General features: G+C 42.6%; 2 protein-coding genes and 1 long non-coding RNA gene across 7 annotated transcripts; 2 read left to right on the top strand and 1 right to left on the bottom strand.

The window, feature by feature from the left end:
• Positions 1-1,903: 1,903 nt before the first annotated feature.
• On the bottom strand, positions 1,904-12,063 carry lrp13 (low-density lipoprotein receptor related-protein 13). Its single transcript, XM_076104891.1, has 21 exons — positions 11,610-12,063; positions 11,347-11,502; positions 10,348-10,563; positions 10,020-10,235; positions 9,430-9,645; positions 9,092-9,321; positions 8,526-8,655; positions 8,102-8,292; positions 7,644-7,830; positions 6,883-7,095; positions 6,581-6,764; positions 6,285-6,486; positions 5,847-6,011; positions 5,348-5,548; positions 4,681-5,230; positions 4,428-4,547; positions 4,007-4,114; positions 3,634-3,867; positions 3,141-3,525; positions 2,069-2,168; positions 1,904-1,974 (listed from the first exon to the last, which is right to left on the bottom strand). The coding sequence occupies exons 1-21, from the start codon at positions 11,728-11,730 to the stop codon at positions 1,951-1,953; spliced, it is 4,149 nt and encodes a 1,382-aa protein (XP_075961006.1). The 5' UTR covers positions 11,731-12,063; the 3' UTR covers positions 1,904-1,950.
• On the top strand, positions 3,213-12,023 carry LOC142964533 (uncharacterized). Of its 4 annotated transcripts, none has more exons than XR_012957538.1 (5): positions 3,213-6,777; positions 6,917-7,146; positions 8,049-8,266; positions 8,825-8,884; positions 9,117-12,023. It is a non-coding gene; the product is annotated as an uncharacterized LOC142964533 (long non-coding RNA). The 4 variants fall into 4 exon arrangements; XR_012957537.1 differs by having other exon boundaries at positions 3,213-5,427; positions 6,538-6,777; positions 6,917-8,266; XR_012957536.1 differs by having other exon boundaries at positions 6,893-8,266.
• Positions 12,064-12,134: 71 nt separating the features above from the next.
• On the top strand, positions 12,135-21,341 carry LOC142964527 (mothers against decapentaplegic homolog 2). 2 transcript variants are annotated; one of them, XM_076104887.1, is made up of 11 exons: positions 12,135-12,301; positions 13,376-13,826; positions 15,299-15,388; positions 15,618-15,811; positions 16,501-16,635; positions 16,959-17,021; positions 17,597-17,650; positions 17,812-18,024; positions 18,149-18,286; positions 18,605-18,749; positions 19,054-21,341. In XM_076104887.1, exons 2-11 carry the CDS (start codon positions 13,591-13,593, stop codon positions 19,175-19,177), a joined length of 1,392 nt encoding a protein of 463 aa, XP_075961002.1. In that variant the 5' UTR covers positions 12,135-12,301; positions 13,376-13,590; the 3' UTR covers positions 19,178-21,341. The 2 variants fall into 2 exon arrangements, with proteins under 2 accessions (XP_075961002.1, XP_075961001.1); XM_076104886.1 differs by having other exon boundaries at positions 12,136-12,301; positions 16,959-17,033.
• Positions 21,342-21,606: the final 265 nt, after the last annotated feature.

Below are 21,606 nucleotides of genomic sequence, written 5' to 3' on the forward strand. Positions count from 1 at the left end.
AAGGTGAAACAAACAGGAACACCAGTCAGGGCGGGTCCCATTGCGATTGGCAGGGGTGGGGCTATCAAGAATTGTAGAGGTGTTGGTGTGATGTGTAGAGGAAAGGGTGGACTTCTGGTTGATTTGTACCACCAACAGCTATGATTGTATCCGTTTCTGTACACCCTGGGTGGAGTGAGCCCTCTGAATCTGGTGGAACGTGCACCGTGTCAGCGTTAATCGAGTCCTGTGAAGGATCAGAATCAGGCATGTCCTGAGAAACGTCCGTGCCTAGTGCAGTTTGTGAAGGATCATCTGGCATAAGCTGTAAAGGGTCTGTGTCAGCAGAGGTTTGGGGATCCTCTGGGTCTGATAGAGCTGAAGTATCGAGCGTGGCTGGAGAAGGCCCTGCGTCTGCAGAGGGAAGCTGGGGGTCAGTCTCCTCCATAGAATTCGGCATGTCTGTCTATGTAGATGCTGGCGGCAGCAGCTCCTGTGAAGGCCCAACATGAGCGTCAATCTCCGCTGATGAATTTGACTCACTGGATTCTGATGAATCGGATGAATCCTCACCCTCACTTAGACAACCTGTTTTTGTAAAAAGAAATGTTAACATTTGTCACAAATCCTCTTAGATTGCTTTTTTGTTGTTAACAGAATAGAGCTACTCACTGGTTTAGACATCACCACAGTCACCATAAAGGCAGCGCAAAGTGTATTCCTCAGAAATGCCATCCCTCTTTCCTGTATTTGCTGAAACAAATAAGCCATAAGCACTATATAACAGTGGCATTGTGCATCTACTGCATTTCAGAGGGGAATATTGTGCTTTTATCTCCACTACATTTACCTGACAACTACAGACACTAGTTATTCTGCAGATTATTCGTTATAAACATGATGCATTGCTCAGAGAAATCTACCTCTTATTAAGTCTGGAATTGAGTTTAAGAGTGTTTTACTATAAAAAGGTGAAACTAAAATCTGCCAGTGTGGAAAGAATAGTTCAACACATTTGTATGCAAATCAAAGTGTATTTCAAAGTATTGTCTAAAAACTTTCCGAATTCCATTGTCGAAACCTCTTTCATGATACAAATTTTTACGTTTTTTTCAAACAAGTTGATAGACATTAAAAACAGGCTAAAATATTTCAACTATGCAAATTAATGTTTTTAAGACTCAATTAAATTACACCGAAATGTCTTCAGGAGATTATGTTTTGTCCATATAGAAAAGAACACTATAGTTAAAACCAGCATCACCTCCAGCAGCTACAACAAAAATGGGAAAAATCCAGTATAGACTTTAAATACATGTTATCAGAATACAGTGAAGTAATTCAATAGCTTTTCTTCCAGCATCAATTAAATATGCCATTCATCCAAAGAAACATATCGTCTTGAATCCAGTCAAATGTCCCAAAATTAGTTTATTACAGCAACTTTCAAGAGAATTTGTTTAAACCATAACTTTATACGCCCTCCATCTATAACAATGGGGCATATTATATACGCCGATCACATGTTCTGCATTTATAAAAGAAATTTAAGAAAAAGTTCATCTTTAAAGTAACTACTTGTGAAATGTATGTAGTGATGTGAAAAGCGTAGCATGTTAGTATCAAAGTAGGGTTTAAGCTGAATAATAGTGATACCTTAAAAAATAAAAAAATAAAATTAATCTTCACACATCACTTGATCAAAATCAGTAGTAAAACTAGACTTCAGCTACAGCTCTGTGAGGCTGTACAGCAGTAGCTAAATGCTAACACAAGCATGCCAATACTTACTGTATGTTTCTCAAGTGGGATGTTCACTCTTAGTTCAGCCAAGCTGAACTAACTTGATTTTACCATCTGTCAAAAAGTCAACATTGGTGGTCTGACAGTAAACAATTCAGAAATGACTTTACAGGAGCCGGTGCAAGATGTAACCTTTTATTTAAAACTTTGCTTGCCCAAGAATCAACCTCATTCCACAGAAGACGCCACTTCCTGCAAAGAAAGAAAGCAAAGTCAGACCGCCATCCCACAAGAACAGTAACAAAATTGGGAACCTTCTAGTTCATGGAATGTTTTGGAAGCCAACCTCTGGTTTGTCAGACTCTGGTGGGGCAGTTTCTGTGGTCTCAGCTTTGTTCTCCAGGTCCGTCATACTGGTGCCATTCATTGCTGCTAGGCTAGCTCTCCTGCAGGAAGGAAATACAGAAGTAGTCCTGTGCTCTATATAATGGCAACTGTTGCCATTTGGGGCAAACATTTTACCCAATCTGCACAGACTCCAAATGTAGAGACACATTGAAGGTTTACATCAATATTCCTAAAATTGGAACAGGCACATATGATGCCATCTTTATTTCAGCCACGCTAGCAGTGTAGCTCTGGAAATAGTAATGTCAGTTGGTCCACCACTTTGATCCGGACTAACATCTCAACTATTGGATGGATTGCCATCAAGGTTGGAAAAATATTCATGTTCCCCAGAGGACGAAGCATACCGACTGTCATAAATTCCATTTGTCAAATATGTTTCTTATGTGGCATAAAAGGGACTACAGCTTTATTTCAGTGTGCAACCTTGTGTTGTACAATGAGAAAATAATCAACCTTTATTACCAAGTGCCTCACTTCCACTGCATTTAGTTTTCCATGTAGGCGGGATTCTCAGCTAATCGCCATAACTCCTTGTGAAACTGCTAAGATATTAAAATGTGCATTATGTCCCATGTTGCCAAGTGACAATTCTAGTGATTCTATGACCAATCAGTAGTCTGCAGTATTTTACCGCAACCTTCTGCTCGCTTGGAACCTCGACTGAGGTGGTACCAAAAAAAGAACCAGGTACCACGCACACCTTTTGCCGAGTAGATCTGTGCCGTGGCATAATACTGGCAAGGCTATAGTCATTCCCTCAGCCTCACCTGTACTCTGTGTTTAGTACCAATTAGCAAATGTTAAATTGTAAACTGATTTACACCTGCAAGCGTCTACACCTCAAGCATGTTAGCATTTAGCTCAAACCTGGCGAATAAAAGTCTCGGAGCTGTGGACTTTTAAAAAAGAATAATGTCTTTTAGAGAAATTTAATCTCAAGCTGCAGACTGTATACATTTATTTTGTGACTAGAAGGTTTCTGCTTAGTAATTAGTAATCAGACAAACCTTGTGTTGGCACGCCTCTTACGCTTAACCACAACTGCCATCACAGCAATGATCATCACTCCTGCACAGAGCCCTGCGGCACTGTAGATAATGGGACCCTGCATGGTCTTCAGGAGATTGTCTTGACAGGAGTCACCACTGTAGGCCAGTGAACACTGGCATGCAGCGTCTCCATTGGTTTCAATACAGCGTCCGTTGCCACTGCAGCGTTTCTGGCTGCACTGCTGGGCATCCAGGTTCTTGAGTAGACTAGATGCATTCAGGGTGGAGTTCAGGCCAGTGACTTCAGAAAGAGTTACAGTGGGCAGAGGAGTAGTAGGAGAGGAGCTGCTGGGCTGGGTGGTTGCAAGGACCTCGACTCCTGACCACGGCTTCAGACCAACACCTAAATGTCAACAGAGAACTCATGAGTTTGTTTTATGTGGTTTTAGATTAAGAAATCATTTTTCTAGTTCTTGTTGCTTTAAAAAATAAAAAAGGGATAAATACTCACAGTTCTCATCAGAGTGGTCATAGCAGTCAACGTGACCGTTACAGAACTTCTCAACAGGCTGGCATGAGAGTTGATCCAGACACTGCCTGCCGCCATCTGGGCAGCGCTGCTCCGGGCCACAGTGGGTGGCATTCACAAGGATTTGGCCATGAGCACACCTGCATGTCCGTCCGTTTGGGATGGCGAGGCATAAGTGGTGGCAGTTGCCGTTGTTTTCCGTGCACTGGTTTGAACCTGTGAAAAATAGGTCAGTAGATTGGCCATCAACTGGTGTTTGTGATTGGCACTAGATGACAACCACCTCAGTACGCTCACATTTGGAATACCCTTTTAACTGCCATCAAAACCGCTACAGCGTGTAGTTCTTACGTACCAGTCTGACTGGACTTGCTGAACGCCTTTAAGCCGATTACTTCTGTGTCGACCTCAAACCACAACTTGTTTTGCTGCTGCTCATCTCGGTACCAAAGCCTCGTCTTGTCTGAAGGAAAGCATCAACACAAAGTAATGTAGCTAAAGTAGTAACAACATTCTATCACACTGGATGGTCAAACATGTTAATATAGATTTCTAAACGATAAAGCTATGAGTTGCCAGTTGCATATTTTGAGCCAATTCATCATGCAGGAATTATTAATGTCTTGAGCTATGGATTCTTAGAAGAAAAAGAACTATGCAGAGATGAAAAACAATTTAAGATAAAGTTAGGATTTAGACAGCCACACCTCCTGGTAGTTAGTACAAACATATCATTAAAAATATATCATTTAGTACATACAATATGAGCCCCTTACCACTGACAGTCATCCAGAGCAGCGCATAATCACTCAGAGCCACAGCAGTCAGGCCATCACCGGCCTTCAACTCTCTGTATCCGGATCCATCAAGCTGGACACAGCCGATGGTCCCAGGACCTGGGCAAGAATCCAAGCTATGTTACAGCTTTTCTAAACAAATGGTATCTTTTTTTTACACTTTTAGAGCACGAAACATTTTGAAAACAAACTGACCAACTATACTGAAAATTTGTTAAAAACAAAGTCTTACCCATGTCAGCCCAGTAAATCGTATCCCCATTACTGGAGAAGACCAGAGATGTGGGCTGGACAGCATCCTTCCACACCACACTCCGTCTGGCACCGTCCATGTTGGCACACTCTACCGTAGCGACTGTGCCTGTACCCTGCAGGCCCAGGTTGGTGAAACAAACTCGTCCACTGGGAGGGTGGAGGGCGATGGACTCCACTCTAACAATTCCTTCCTTTATGAGAACAGCAGTGTGTGCACTGGGGATGGAGGTCACCTGCAGGCGGGGCTGTTTGTTGCTGCTCCAGTAGACATTATGCGTTACCCAGTCCAGGGCCATGGCGGTGATGGTGTTCCCAAAGAGTTTTAGAAGCTGGCCCTGAGAGGACAAGTCGGAGCCCTTAAGTTTGAAGGAGCTGAGTGAAGTTGTGCCGTCATCTGTCACCAAGAGGGTCTGGTCACGTAGGCTGTAGTCCATGATGGCTGCCTCATTGATGCCGGGCACCTGCAGGACCAGGTGTTCAGGCCAGCCCTGCAGGTCTGCTGCTGTGTGTCGGGACTGCAAGTAGATCTTGGAGAGTATAGATATGAGAGTGGTAACGCATTACTCAACTTTTCCTTTAAAAAGCATCTTCAGTTAAAAGCAAATTAGAGTTAGTGTAACTATGCTTTATTATATAACAAAAACCTGGGTGACAGTAGAGGGAGACAGCATCAGCAGATACGCTGAATTGACCTGGCTGGAGCAGGCAAGACCATCCTCAGCCAGTAAGAGTCCAGTGGGACACTTGCACACAGCCTTGGGTCCCGGGGCCAACACACACATGTGGGAACATCTCATCTTCTCACACTGATTCTCAATGCCCATCTGGAGCAATGGGTGGATGACCTGCAAACCAAGCAGGGAACAGGAAAGTGCTTTAATAATGCTATTCATGCTGGTGAATTATATCTAGCACATGGTACATTTCAAATTTCAAACAAGAGTCAGGTATTTTTTTTAATAATTTCCCAAAACTGGTCTCTCTTCATACATGAAACACTTCAAACATTTAAAGTCACAGCTGTGCGTGGGCAGTATGGATCACTGCTGGAAGCACTTCACACACAAAAAGTGAGCCAAATTTAGTTTCTCCGGCGTACAGTAGCAGCCCCATTTCTAACTCAATTCTGAAGATTTTGCTCACCTTCACAGCAAAAGGTTGTCCGGGTCTTTTCAGGAGAACTTGGTGGTTTTTGCCAGATATTTTATTGGCAGCCAGCACCACTCTCTTCTTGGCATCAGACCAGTAGAGCATGTCATTAAGCACTGCCAGGGAGAATGGGTTGGTGGTCTCTTTCATCTGTAGAATCTGAAAATTACATTAGACAGATTTATTATTCAAGCATTTCACTTGTCTTTGGATGAAATTTATCCAGAAAATATAAACTTTAATGAAGAGCCCATTGTGGGGTACTTTTAATTATAGCGGGCAGGAGGACCTTTTGCTGGACACTAGATTTAGTGTTGAGTTTAAATTTATTTTTAAAAGCCTGAAACATGCGTTTGAGTGGTTGCATCCAAACTCAGAACTATTCCTTCAAATCTTAGAACCAGACAACATCCCGCTTCCAAAAGGTTTTACCCGAATGTCATCTCCATCCAGTGTAGCAGATCCAATCGCCCTCAGCCTTTCATCCGTCCAGTAGACTCGTTCAGAGATGGTGTCCACAGCCACACCGCCTGGCCAGCCCAGACTGGAGTTCACCACTGCAGTCCTCTCTGACCCGTCCATCCCAGCACGCTCTATCTTCACTATATTACCGATCTCAGTCCAGAACATCAGCCTGGTAGAAACATAAAAAAATATGTTGTTTTTTTTGTTTCGTTTTTTTCAGACATTGCACACGAGTTAGGAGAATGAAATTAAGTCATGCGGACCCTTTTTGTGGCAGCAGTGCCAGAGAGCGAGGCTGATCCAGGTCTTCATCCAGGATGACACTGTGACCCACTGACTTCACAGTGCCTGTGGCCAGACTGACTGCAACAATCTGACTGTTCTCGCCGTCGATCCAGTACAGGTTCCTCCCAAGCCAGTCAACAGCAATAGAATCAGCTCGGACGCCTGTGAAAACGAGGTGTCGCACGTCTTAAGTATCCTTATTCACAACAATTACTATGCATTCCTCCATTAATACATCGATGTCCCCTACAATACGCGACGACATTTGTGTTGCACCGACCTTTAATCAGAGTTCCTGTGGTCTTCTGGTCCAGCGAGGACCACTTGATGCCGTCGGTGTCCAGACTGACCCAAAAGACCCTCTGCTCCCTCCAGTCGTAGTCCAGGGAGAGGATGGCCTTCTTCGCAGAGGACGACAACACATCTAGGCTACCACTGCGCAGGCCAAACAAGAAGAGGTCCGTTTGGACCGACATCAACAGGAAGGGTTCACCTGAAGGGAGCAAAAAGGACCAGCATTTTGAACCCCTTCAGGATAGACTAAGTATATCATTTATTGAACTGCAGCCAAGATACACGTTATCAATATTTGCATCTTTATAGGTTGCGTTACTGTGCAGATACACGTTGCAACATTCGGACAAACCTTCATTTGCTTTCTTGGCTAAAAGTGAAGATAGATGCCGCTTCATGTAAATACGAAGCTACAGCCAGAAAATGGTTAGCTTAGCATAAAGCCTGGAAATGGAGAGGAAACTGCTTTTCCGGCCCCATATGTACATAGGACTGCACCTGGGCAAGACAGTCTTGCACATAAATGGAAATGTGATGATTTTGCCATGGAACCAGACATACACACCAATTTGTGAGTTATAGAGGTGCTGGTAGGTTGATTTTCATATTGAACAGACCGACACGAGTGGAATCGATCTTCTCATCCAACTGACAGCAAGAAATGTATTTGTATGAAACGTGCATTTCCCAATGATGCAAACACCTTTATCTGGCCCACTAAGGATGTGGTCTACCAAAAGACTTTACCAGTAATCTTGCAGTGGTGTCCACCAGTCTCCATTATGTAGCCTGGGTGACAGTCACATTGGTATGAGCCAAGAGTGTTAATGCATAGCTGACTGCACACGCCTGGCCACCAGCCTTCACACTCATCGAGATCAGCACAGGTCAGCCCGTCCTCCATCAGCCTGAACCCTGGTGCACAGCGACAATGCTACACCGCAAAAAACATTAGTCAGAGGAGCTGCAACATTTACATTAATCACTTATCAAAGGGCAAGTAGTTATGATATTCACTTTGATTTGACTAAAAAGAATGCTTGCGTATCCAAAGTGGTCTTTCAAAAACCTTGTACGGCAAAATTCACAATTCAGTTTCTACTGCATTTCTTCCTTTAACTTTCCATTTGAACCCACTGATTGGCTGGATAGACGTGAATGGTTAACATCAACTACACACAAAGTTGGAACTACAGGGTCCTCACCGTTCCCTGTGGCGTGGTGTAGCAGCCCTGGGAGCAGAGGCTGTTATCCGCCTCCGCACAGATCATCTGGCAGCTGCCCCCCTCGTCTGAGCCGTCTTCGCAGTTGGTGACGTCGTTGCACACCAGGACTGGATCCAGGCACTCCTGGCTGCCACACTGGAACTGGTGAGGGAGGCATGTCACTGCCCCACCTGTTACACCATTTTCATGTTTAATACAGAGTTTTACAGGTATTTAGTCACATTATAAATTAGAAAGTACACAGAGACTCAAACAGGAACCGTGTGAATAGAGATTTACATGCAACAAATCCCCAGCTGGGTTCAAACCGGAGATGTGCATTTTAAGAAGACACTCACTTCAATTAAAACAGTTTAATTTATTTTCGGCAATGGGTAAACGACTATAGTTGACATCTACTCACATTCGGTCTCGTCACTGCCATCGTCGCAGTCCTTCATGCCGTCACACCTCCAGGCTGTAGGGACACACTCGATCTTGGATTTACACGACCACTGGAACGTACCACAGTTCAGTTTTGCCACAGGACAATCCTAAAGAAGAACCAATGGATTATTTTACAGTCATCCAAACTGGCACTTAAGTCAAAATTTTGATTTGAAAATTGAGCCAACAGAGAGGCCACATACATGTTGACCATTAGATGCCTGGCTTTAAAACCACCACAGGCATTTGCCTAACGGAAGTACTCTTTACACACAGAAACTCTACCAGCTCCATGAGTGTTTGGAGCCTGAACTTTGACCTTGATGTGGCTGAGAGGTATGATAAATTCTTCAATATGAACTACAGTCCTAGTATGTCAAAATCCCTTGTCAGTGTCGATTTACAGCTTTGTTTCACCCTTAATGTTCCACATGCATGACTGAAACAAGTAAATATGTTCTTATAAATAGGGTCAAACACAGAACTTTTGACTTTCATGTCTATTTTTTTCACAACAATCTTAGTACTGCATTCAACATCCACCTTCTCGTCTGTGCCATCTTTGCAGTCCTGATCGCCGTCACAGATCCACTCCTGTACCAGACACTCTTTGCTCTGGGGGCAGCTGTGTTTGGTGGTGCAAACCGGTGGGCTGGTGCAGCTGTTCTCATCCGAGCGGTCCTGGCAGTCTGGGTGACCATCGCAAAGCATTGTGCCCGACACACACTTGCCACTGATACACTGGAACTCAGAGTCACTGCAGCTCCTGTCTGCTGCAGGGGAGGTAGAGAGTCCAAAGATACAATCACAAAAGTTGTCCATACAAGCAGAGCCGATTAATACAGCATATATATTGACTTCCTTGTTCAATGACAACGTACCACAGTTTGCCTCGTCACTGCCGTCGACACAGTCCCTCTCCCCATCACAGAGGAAGCTTTTGGGAACGCAGCGACTCTTTTCATCACACTGGTGAGCGCAGCCCTGCATCTGCTTGGCACATCCCAGTTCATCCGAGCGATCCTGGCACTGAGGCACGCCGTCACACACCTGGCTCTGCTCTATGCACGTCTTTCCATGCGCGCACTGGAACTGGTCTGCAGGAGACACATGGCAAAACCAGGATGTCGGGAGAGCTGGGTTTATAATTGAGCTTTAAATTGTGTAGTGCGTTACCAGCTTTATTACCCATGAATGAGTGGCAATTACGTACTTCTTTGCAGTGACAATGTCACTTCAGACCCATGCGTTTAGAGACTACATTCAGATCAATATGATTTACCAACAATCCTCAATGTCAGTACATACTGTGAAGTCAAATTGCTGATCTGTCTCAGCACCAACATCCTGTACATTTGAAAGGTATTTGATTCTGATGTGCTAAAACATAAAAATGAACACTACCGACTAGAGGGCAATAAAGCAATATTTTTTGACCCACGTAAATGGCACCCACCAACCACCAGATTACCTGCTTCACATGTTGATATGCATTCTTCTTCATCTGAGCCATCTTTGCAGTCTGCGTCTCCATCACACACATGTTTGTAGAGGACACACTCAGAGCCATCCTTGCACAGTTGAGAGCCAAAAGGACACTTGATGGGAGTTGAGGCACCAACAGAGGTAGCAGGCACTGAGGTTGAACTGGCCCCTTTTGCCTCATCATACCCATCTTCCTCTGATGCTAAATTAAATGAGTGAACATGACGTAAGACCGCATACTACACACGTGTGACATATGGATGTAAATGATCTCCTGTGAGAGATCTGTATCTTCTCAAATAATTTCAACGTACCGCAGTTGGCTTCGTCTGTGCCGTCTAAACAGTCCTTCTCGCCATCACAGAGGAAGTTTGCAGGTATGCAGCGATCGTTGTGGTCACAGTGATGAACACAGCCCTTTGTCTGCTTCTTACACTGCATTTCATCAGAACGGTCCTGACACTGAGGCGTACCATCACACACCTGGTCCTTGTCTATACACTTTTTCCCATGAGCACACTGGAACTGATCTGCAGGCATTTTACATTAAAAGACATGCTATGTTTGAACAGAAACAAAGTCAAGTATATTGAAAAAGGGACATTACATAATATATTATACATTAAATTGCCAGTTTATTAGGTACACCTAGCAAGCAATCTTGCAATAATTCCTACTTTATTGAAAGTTCAAATGTTCAGTTATTCATTTTAAATAGTTTGAGAAGTGTCAATTCATCTGTATGATCATTTTACAGGCTGCAGTTTGTAGTCCTGTTGAACTGTATTGCATAATATGTAAAGCCTATCATCAAATATGACAAACATTAATGAAAGTAGGATACATTTAGGGCTGTTGGACAAGACTGCAATAGTTTAATCTGGGTGTACCTAATAAATTTAGTGTTTTAACCAGTTTAATCTGACAGCATTTAACTTTACAAAGGTAGCATTTCCTCTGAAATTTCAGCTAAAATAGCTAATTCACCCTAAAGCAAGAATTGTTATTTTTATTATTAATGATAATCCTCCAGGTTCTTAAACATGAAAAATCCAAAGAATACAAATATTTTGATTCAAAGTAATTTGCTAATTTTGTTTTAATCAATATCCTACAAGTCATGCATTTTATTTATCATGCCAACTTGGAATTGAAATAGTCTAATCTAACATCCAACCTTTTTTTAGTGATAGCCATACATTTTAGCCATTCACAGAACTGTATGTGACAAACACAATCCCATAAGTAAGTTAAGTTAAAGCAAAACTAATCACAGAAAGTAATCACAAATAGTTTGACTTCCAGTCCAGTACCTTCATTGCATCCTGAAATGCAGTCCTCTTCATCAGACCCATCCTTGCAGTCAAGCTCTCCATCACACACATGTTTGTATTGGACACACTCAGAGCCATTTTTGCACAGTTGAGAGCCCAGGCCACACTTCAAAGAATTGCTTCCAGCTGAAACAACTGTTTGGATCACAAAATGTCACACACTAGTAAAGGAAAAATTATAGCAGATAATACATATCTTCTGTAAAACTTCTGTAGATGGTGAGAAAATAGTTTTGCTAGACCTGTCTCACCTTGCAAAGACCCTGACAATTGTAATAAGAGGGCACACAGAAGCAAACATCCACCCATTGCCACAGACTGAATAAACCGGCGCAACTGCCTGAAAGAGCTTCGGCATAGCATTTTATAAGGCTACCAGGTGATGCCAATATAACCTAATTGAACACCTGAGTGAGGGGAGGAGCTAATGATTATTGTCCGATGATCCTGTGCAGCTGTTGGGGTAATCATATCATACATAAACGGAAGTAAAAACATTAAATCTCACACTGGACCTGACTGTGACATTCTTTAATTCATTTTTTTATGTTTTGAGAAAATGCTGAATACAAATAGCTTTTGCCTCCTAACCTTAGATATAAAAAAACAGATATAAACTCTGTCAAATAAACAATAAAGATATCCAAGAACATCAACCAGTGTCAAAAACATGTTTTTTTTACATCCTCCAATCAGTTTTTTGAGAAGGCGGGATTACGAGCTCGTACGTAACCATCATGTTTGTTGTTTTGTTCCGGTCTACCTAACCTGACAAACTAGCCACAGTAGCACTGGTAGCAACTTGAGAGGAGCCCTCAAGCCTTGTCAAATACTGCGGCACAATACAGTTCAGGCATTTTTATGTCAACAAGGCGTTTAGAGGGCTGTGCACATCTTTCTTTGAAAAAGCGGAGCGTTGGACTTTAAAACTGGGGTAACTATTGAAATGCTTTTAGCTGTTTTTATCGACTTTGAAGCATGTTGTTTTGTGTAAGAGATGCAGGTCCGTTAGCCAGCGGGAGCCAGGACTCAGTTTGGAAGAGTTCGTCCAAGATGCTAACTCATTTTGGTGCCGTCTGTATTTTAATAAAAGTCACAAACACTCAATAGCTAAGTCGAAATACAACATTACAGTGCTTGAATTCTTGAAGCGATATTTTGTGTAGTTAGATCAATGATAGCCGGGACAACCCGACGTTAGGTAGCAAAGTAGCGCGACTTGACTGTTGCGCATAGGAGGATTTTTTGTGGATCACAACAAAAGGATTTTTGATAACAAGCTGGCAGCTAGCTCAGTTAAGCTAGCTAACGTTAGCCGACCTAGCTAGAGGAGGACATCTCCTTAAACTGCCTCCGGTCTGCTTAGGTACGTCAACTGTAGGTTTTAGCTTTGTGATTTTAGCTAACTATGAGACCATTAAGCCTTTTGCTATTTAACACTCTGCAAGCTAACGCTGGTGAAGTTATTGTTGTGATTTGAGTCAAGCAGCCCCCCCCCCCCCCCCCCTCCCTCCCTCCCTCCAGAGAGCTAGCAGCCGGCCTTCCCAAAGCCAGTTGGTGTTAGCACTGTGGGGGCCTGTCACAAAACACTCTCCTTGTTCATGTTCAATTGATGGTGTTCACTGTGTTATCCAACGTGTTCTTCAACGTTAGTCGCTAGTCGTGATTGCCTCCAGGCACGGAGTCACACGCCGTGTGTTAACTTTATAAGTTTGCATGCTAAGCTAACTAGCTTGGATGTCGAGCAATGTTTGTGACAAGCTAACGTCAAAGGAGCAGCTCTGCTTGTTCAACTCACCAAATTCTTAACTTCACACAAGAGGCAGTCGTGTAATGTTTGCGATGCTGTTGACAAAACGATCTTACCATTTAATTTAATATTCGAAGTTTCATTGAGTAATAAGTTAAGTTGCATGCTTAATACTGTTTTGATGAGGCTGCATGTTGTTGTTTTTCTGTACTTTATTCTGTTTGTAATGATGTACTTTGTGTGTGACTTTCTCCCAAGGTTGTCCCTCTCTTTGGAATAAACCCTGCTAGCACTGGCGTCCACCCTGTGACTCATTGGTCACTAGAGGGGCCACATCAGAGCAAGGGCCCAAACTGTAGCTCCAGGTCCCCTCTGTGTGTGTGTGTGTGTGTGTGTGTGTGTGTGTGTGTGTGTGGGGGGGGGGGGAGAGCTTGTGTTGAGTCCTCTGGAGACTCGCGGCTTGTCCGGCTAAGATGTCCTCCATCTTGCCATTCACCCCACCCGTGGTGAAGAGGCTGTTGGGCTGGAAGAAGTCGACAAGTGGCCCAGGTGGAGCCGGCGGTGGAGAACATAATGGGCAAGAGGAGAAGTGGTGCGAGAAGGCTGTGAAGAGCTTAGTGAAGAAGCTAAAGAAGACAGGCCAGCTAGATGAGCTGGAGAAAGCTATCACCACACAGAACTGCAACACCAAGTGTGTCACCATCCCCAGGTACACTGCCCAACACTTGCTCTTCAAACTAGAATCAGGAATGCTGATGTTACACGTCTCTGCAAGTGTACTTAGTTTGAGACCTCTGCGTAATATAAAACCATGCAATCTTGGGCTGGTGGCAGACACCGATCTTGCACTTCTCTTGTCTTGATGCTGTTTTCATAATTTCCTGTGATTATTACCAAACATGTAAAGCTTATTGCAATGTTAAACAGTTTGTTTTGGGATGCAAAATAGTGGAACATGAATTGCTCTTTAAAGATGAGCTGATAATACATCAAATCCCTGTTTATTTACTACTGTACATACAGTCAGATTGTTTGTATTATGCTCATGGGGAGAGAGACATTTAAAGGGTGAGAGAGGTTGTTCTCTTTATCAGCCAGCCGGCCTTGATGGCCCAGACTCAGTGGGAACGCCACGTTAACAGATTCATTCCGCACTGATGTGCCGTCAAGTACCGTGTCAGATGTTTGTATGTCTATAGATAGCGGCCTGGTTGTTATCGCCTGAGAATTGTTCTAGGCCGCACTATTATGTTTGTAGAGATACAGTGGCTGGCTCGATCTGAATGAAATTATTTCTCGTGGAGGGCTGGACTAGTAGAGAGGACAGCTACACAAGAGAGGGTTACAAGCACAAAATAATGCCAGATTGAGGCTTTGCCACCAGCCATACTGTTGTTGGTACATTTTGATTGTGATTGAGGATTTTGTCTACCCTGCTTGTCACTTTGACATTATCCATTCACGATTTAGACTGATTCTACTCCAAGCATTTAGTTTTCTGCAGTTGAATTGGCTGGTAGACAAAAGTTGGTTTCTTGCCCTGTCATGAATCAGACAATTGCAATTTTGAATGTTGGTTGAGATCCCACCAAAGTAATTAAGTCTAGTAAATATTGTACATTTGTAGCATTTCATATGCAGAATTATTTATTATTCAGAAGCAAATACTCTCCATTTGTCCTCATGCCAAGTTTTTATTCTAAGTTTTTGTTCATTTTCTTGTGAATGTTTTGAGAAGGTCTGAAAATTGATTTTTTTTTTTCCTTCCAAGGTTGCCTCCTCCCTTTTCCCCCTCTTTTGTGCTATTGTGTGTCTTAGTGTTCGTTTGAATGTCTCCAGATGAGCTCTGACACAAACGACTGGAGTGAAAAGGTTTTCAGTCATTTTAAGCGTTTGATGCAATGCCGCAGTTGAAGAATGCTCTTTGTCTCACTCATTGTGTGTTAGCAGATTCCATGTCGTTGTTTTTCCTTAATTCTCTCAAAAAAAGGCTTCTCTTATTTGAAATTCCCATCTTTCATTTCCACTGCTGAAAATGAATTTGATGTCTTTATTTTTGCCATGAGACTCTTGAGGCCAAGAGGCCTTTTAATGTTTACATTACCCATACTGATATTTCTGAATGAGCCATGTCCCATGTTTATCATTTGTTTTTTGTTTTGTTGTTTTCTCTGTGCACAGCAATTGCTCTGAAATATGGGGACTGAGTACACCAAATACGATAGAACAATGGGATACATCAGGCCTATACAGCTACCCTGACCAAACCAGGTGACTATCATCAACTATTGTATGGTGTTGCGTACAACTTTGTTGTGGGAGAGTTGTCATTACAATGTTTGAGGTGACGGACATTGAGAACATCTTTTGTTTCTCGTCTCCACTCAATCCAATCCATCTCCATTTCCCTCCCCTACCTTGCCATATTATGTGTCGCCCCCCTCTTTCCCCCCCCCCCCCCCCCATCTCACCTCCATTTCCTGTTTGCTGTTCAACTTAGATCCCTGGATGGCCGCCTGCAGGTCTCCCACAGGAAGGGGCTTCCCCATGTTATCTACTGTCGCTTGTGGCGATGGCCGGACCTTCACAGCCACCACGAGCTGCGTGCCATCGAGGCCTGTGAGTACGCCTTCCATCTAAAGAAGGATGAGGTCTGCATCAACCCCTACCACTACCAGAGGGTGGAGACCCCAGGTGAGTCGACTTGGTTCAGTGGACATTTGTTACCTAAAACATGCACCTTTCTTCGTATTGCTGTGTCTATTGCATTATTGTTGCAGTATTGTTTGCTCCCACTGAGACTTGTATAGCTAAACTGAATCGGTCATCGTCTATGCAGAATAACTTCTTAGTAGCCAAAGTGTTGGTCTGGTTGTATGAGGAGTAATTTGACATTTTGAGGAATACAATCATACAATTTCTTCCAAAGAGTTCAATGAGAAGATCAATAGCATTCTCTTGTCTGTATGCTAAATGTGAAGCTACAGCCAGCTGCCAGGTAGCTTAGCATAAAGACTGGAAACAGCTAGCCTGTCTCTGTTCAAGTCTACCAGTAAATGCATTGTATCTAGTTTGTATAATATGTAGGGAAGAACAGTCAATTTGTGGACTGTAGCCTTATACAGTATTAAACAAATGTTAATCTTTGCATCTAACTCTAAGCAAGAAAGCAAAGAAGTGTTCCCCCTAAAACACAAACGAGTCATTTTAAGAGTTTCAGGGATGGCCAATATTAAAATTAAATTCCCCACAACAATGAAACTTCAAAGTACTTGATTCTTTTGATGTATTTAGTCCAAAACCAACTGACAATTATTTTTGAAAAGCATATAGCTGATAAGTGTCTAACTCATCTCTTCTGACACTTTTGCCCAACACTGTAGTGCTGCCTCCTGTTCTTGTGCCAAGACACTCAGAAATCCTGCCAGAGCTGCCACCTCTGGACGACTACACTCATTCCATACCTGAGAACACAAACTTCCCTGCAGGAATCGAACCGCCAAACAACTATATACCAGGTGAGTTAATCATCTCTGCACCGGAGAGGAGGGACTCTATCTGACTAATGTACTGAAGGGTTACATAATGTACAAAATGAAATCTGAAAATGAATAAACTCTTATTGTAGGTTAATGGGTGCAGTGTATTACATGGCATCTAGTTCGTATTTGGTATTGTATTAATCAAATAGAATCTTGTCGTACATTTCTTCTTCTTCTACTAATGACATCACGTCAGCAAAACAATATTGCTAACATTATGTTTTTATTATTTCAGTAAGTTAAACAGCCATATTAAAATATGATAACGCCACAGCTCCTTCTGTCCGTTATTTCAACAGAAACGCCTCCACCGGGCTACATCAGTGAGGATGGAGAGGCCAGCGATCAACAGATGAATCAAAGTATGGACACAGGTACCCTAGACTAGCGACTCCTTCTCCTTTCCTCGTGAGTCTGCCTCACCTCACCAGAAAGGTCAAAGTCAAATGTATGTTTTCATGGAAAACATCTGCTAAAGATGCTTACGTGATAAACAAAACGGCTGACAATACTCAGAAGAAAGACTTTATCCTCAACTCCCTCCTTTGCTTCAACAGACCTGTATCATGTTTCATAGACTAGATCCTCTTCTAGAGATTTGGCATTTCTTAACTACAGATATTGATTTTGACCTGACTACCTCAGAGTATGCTGTTAATGATAACCATAACAGCAGCAGCAGGCTACTTATTGTTTTGTACATCCATTTATTTGTAGTTTAAATTGTATGATCTCAACAAAGCATGCTGTGGGATGTTTCTGTAACAGTAAACAGCATCTCTGCATCACTCTCATGCAAATTGAGCAGGTTCACAGTATCATTATGGCAGCCACCACTTTCATCAGAGTCCTTTGATCCGACCCACCTGGTTCCCATGTTACGGTCTAATGTGAACCCATCCATATCAATGACTTCCTGTTGTCTTGTTTCTGTCAGGCTCTCCAGCAGAGCTCTCCCCCAGCACTCTGTCTCCTGTCAATCACAGCATGGGTAAGATGCAAACAATACAGAACATGCAAGCATACCGTGTAGTAATACGTCACAGGGTCTAGTTGGATTATATACACAAACATTTTCCTCCACGTATGAACAGTGTTGTATCAAAAAGAGATGATTGAGATAAACTTAACTGACTCGATCGTCTACCACAGACCTGCAGCCGGTGACCTACTCTGAGCCAGCCTTCTGGTGCTCTATAGCCTATTACGAGCTGAACCAGCGCGTGGGGGAGACGTTTCATGCCTCTCAGCCCTCGCTGACAGTGGACGGATTCACAGATCCATCAAACTCTGAGCGCTTCTGCCTGGGTCTGCTGTCTAATGTCAACAGGAATGCCACTGTGGAGATGACCCGGAGGCACATAGGTATGGCACGGCATCGGGTAACCAATCATCTGTTAGCCGCTTTACAGTTTGTTCTAGCTTTTCAAAATGTGCCACTGATCAAGTCAGATCTTGTGTTCTAGCGTCTCTCTGTCTGCGTTCACAGGAAGAGGAGTTAGACTCTACTACATTGGAGGGGAGGTATTTGCTGAGTGCCTGAGTGATAGCGCCATCTTTGTCCAGAGTCCAAACTGCAACCAGCGGTATGGCTGGCATCCAGCAACAGTGTGTAAAATTCCCCCAGGTAAGGTGCTGAAGATGTCACTTGTGTAGCAATTTGGGAAATGTGCTGAAATTGACAATGAGGTACCCACAGAACAAAAAAAAGTATAGACTGGCTAGCTTGTGGTCATGAATATATGTGTGGAGCTGTTTCTGGTTCTGGTGCTGCCAAATGCCTCCGGTCAAGGCCAACCAGAGCCAATGATGCCCAACACACCACAGAAACTCTGGGGAATAATTAGCCACAGACACACAATGATCACTGCCAACCAAAGGCCAAAATGTTGGCTGTAAACCCACATTAACAGCTGGTCTGTTTGCCGCTTTGTTCCTTTTTTAGGTTGTAATCTAAAAATCTTCAACAACCAGGAATTTGCGGCCCTGCTGGCTCAGTCGGTCAACCAGGGCTTTGAGGCGGTTTACCAGCTCACCAGGATGTGCACCATCCGCATGAGCTTTGTCAAAGGCTGGGGAGCCGAGTACAGGTGAGCACTGCCACCGCTTTAGTGAATTTGGCTGTTTTTAATCGGTGTATAATTGTTTATCTGTCGTAGCATATCGCGACATGGAAAATTTATCTGAAACTTTTACATGAGGGATTGATTCTGACGAATGTTGTACGAACTCAACCTAAACACAAGAGTTACACGTTATGGTCTTGGACAGAAGACTTAAGTCAAGTTTGGTGTCATTATTAGCATGAAGCATCAAATGTCTCGTGTTGTAAGGAGTGACGAGGCTGTGTCAGCACAGACGTCAGACATTGAAATGTACGTTTTTGGTTTCCAGGCGGCAGACTGTCACAAGCACTCCTTGCTGGATTGAGCTGCATTTGAACGGTCCCCTGCAGTGGCTGGACAAGGTTCTGACCCAGATGGGTTCCCCTTCTGCACGCTGCTCCAGTATGTCCTAAACAGCTAAAGAAACGCCCCCAAAAAAACGCAGCCCCATTACATGATCATTAAATTCCAAACTTGTGAGTCCTTTCATGAAAAAAAAAAAAAAAATGGAAACCCCACAGAATGAATTTTCTGTAACATTCATAGTATTTGTGGCCCAGTTCCACATCCCTCACACACACACACACACACAAACAAATGCACCTACACTGTTGCACTCACACACACATACAGACTTTTCAGTAAAAAAAGAATTGGCACTTTGTTACCCATCTATGTCATGCACCTTGTTAAATTGCTTTTCCTCAAATCCTTGATATTAGATCTATTTGTGGTACAAATAAAATGTATATTGGTTTTTAGTCCAGGAAGTAGGGGAAATACCAAAAATATCTGTGAATATTTTCTCAGTATTGAAGATTGCTTTTATGAGTAACACAAGCTTGAATGCTAAATGAATTTTGTTCCAGCCCACCCCAACCATTGTTCTGAACCTAAGTTTACTTTTCTCTGGGAAACTTGGCCCCATCTTTTGTCAGGGGGGAGGTGGCTCGGTGAAGAACTGATGGCCTTGGCGGCCGCTTTCCTCTGAAGGAAACGCCACAATGTGTTTATGAAATTTGAATTGACTTCGGAAGAATGGCCCTTTTTTTGTAACTCTCGACGTGTGTCGTTATAAGACGCACTTCTTAATGGACAAATAGGAATGTTAGTAAGTAATTCCAAAAACCCCAAACGAACTGCAAACTTGATCTGGATGTAGTTTATTTCTTTGTCATTATATGGCACTCTACATGTCCTTGGTTTAGTTGATTTACATCCCTACTGAACAGCCTGGTGTGGAAGCTAATGAGATGTTAGCCAGGCTTTGCAAGGTGCACTGGGCAGGGACCAGAGAACATCAGCTGTTGTCAAAAGCTTCTTTTGTTTTTCTCTTTTTGACTCGACACTGGGAGTCCTGGGGCCCTCCAAGGTGAAGCATTAAACTTCTCACCAGGAGAAATTGAAGGTATCAATGAATTCATTCTGTTTTTAGCCTATATCCCCATTGTTTTGCTACTTTTTTGTATTCTCATGTATTTTTATATATAAATATACTTAAAATTTTCTGTCGTTCACTTTTTATTAAAGTGATATTTTCAAGACCACAGCTGTTTCTAAAGTGACATGGAGGGCATGGAGCATTCCTTTATTTTACCCAAAAGGTTTAGTTTGAATTTATTTACAATTGCAGCTCTTTGTCTTGGTAAAAAAAAAAACTTTAAAAAAACTCACTGCCCCACATGATGTGTAGCCCGTTTCTATCCTTTTGTTTTTCCAAAGAAATCTGGTGCATTTAAAGTACACAAACCCACAGATTTAACTGAAACCCCAAATCTACTTCCCTGTAGTGGTTTTAATGATTCCAGAGGCATGTAAAACTTCGTAATGGCCATTCAGTCAGTCATCTCTTCACTTTTTTTGAACAACACACGTGACCTCTTGTAGCCTTTTGGTGCTTTGTCAAGCGGGTTAAGGGTAACCAGATACAATTGGCTTTTAAAATGTTACAGAAACCTGGGTGGAGAGAGAGCGATTTTCTTCCATGAGAAAAGAAGAGTGAATGTGCCTGCACACGAGGACATTCTGTGTTAATGTGTGTATTGTATTTGTTCTGTCTATAAAATACAGTATGTACAACAAGACTTATTAGCTTATTAAACTCTGCCATTATTGTCATTACGTGGCTGTTGCGAGTTTAACATGTTTCCTCCCCTCCCTTCTTTTTGATGTAAATGTGTTTACCTTATGGCACTAGTGATTGTACTTTAAGTGCACCTAGTGACGTTTGGATTTGGGGAACTGAACCATGTGTTAGGGTCCAGTGTTACATTGTTTTTATCTTTGGCCTACAACATATGAATGTGAAAAAATACATTACAGAAACTGACGTGGACCAGACGTACATATACATAACAGTAGTACAGTATGTGTGTATTTAACAGTAATCTTTTTGCAAAGCAGTCAGTACAGTAGATGTCGCAGTTGTTTTACCAGTAGAGGGCGGTATTGATAGAACAGTTTTTTTTCGTTTTTGTTTTTTTTTCGTTTTTTTTCTGACCATAAGCTTCTCAGGCGTGTGGCATATTATGCAGACTTCATACTTCAAAACACTAATAAAGATTTTTATTCTCATGATTCTTTATGTTGTGTGCGTGTCTTGAATGTATTAAGGATATTTGTCACTGAAAACACAATTGAAGACTGGTAACATGGGTTTAGTCTGCAGTAACAGCTGCTCTAAGCAGGGTGGTTTACGGTATGTTTAAAGAGTTGTACAGATATCAACGGTAGCTGACAATATCTACACTTTTTAACAATGAAGGAAATTAACTGAATTTACTCCAGGGCTGTACTTAAGTACACATTTGAGATTCTATTTCTAAATTGTATTTTTACTTAA

This window comes from Anarhichas minor, unplaced genomic scaffold (assembly GCF_050575085.1).
Source record: "Anarhichas minor isolate MPS153535 unplaced genomic scaffold, ASM5057508v1 ptg000030l, whole genome shotgun sequence".
In the NCBI taxonomy this organism is placed as follows: Eukaryota; Metazoa; Chordata; class Actinopteri; order Perciformes; family Anarhichadidae; genus Anarhichas; species Anarhichas minor.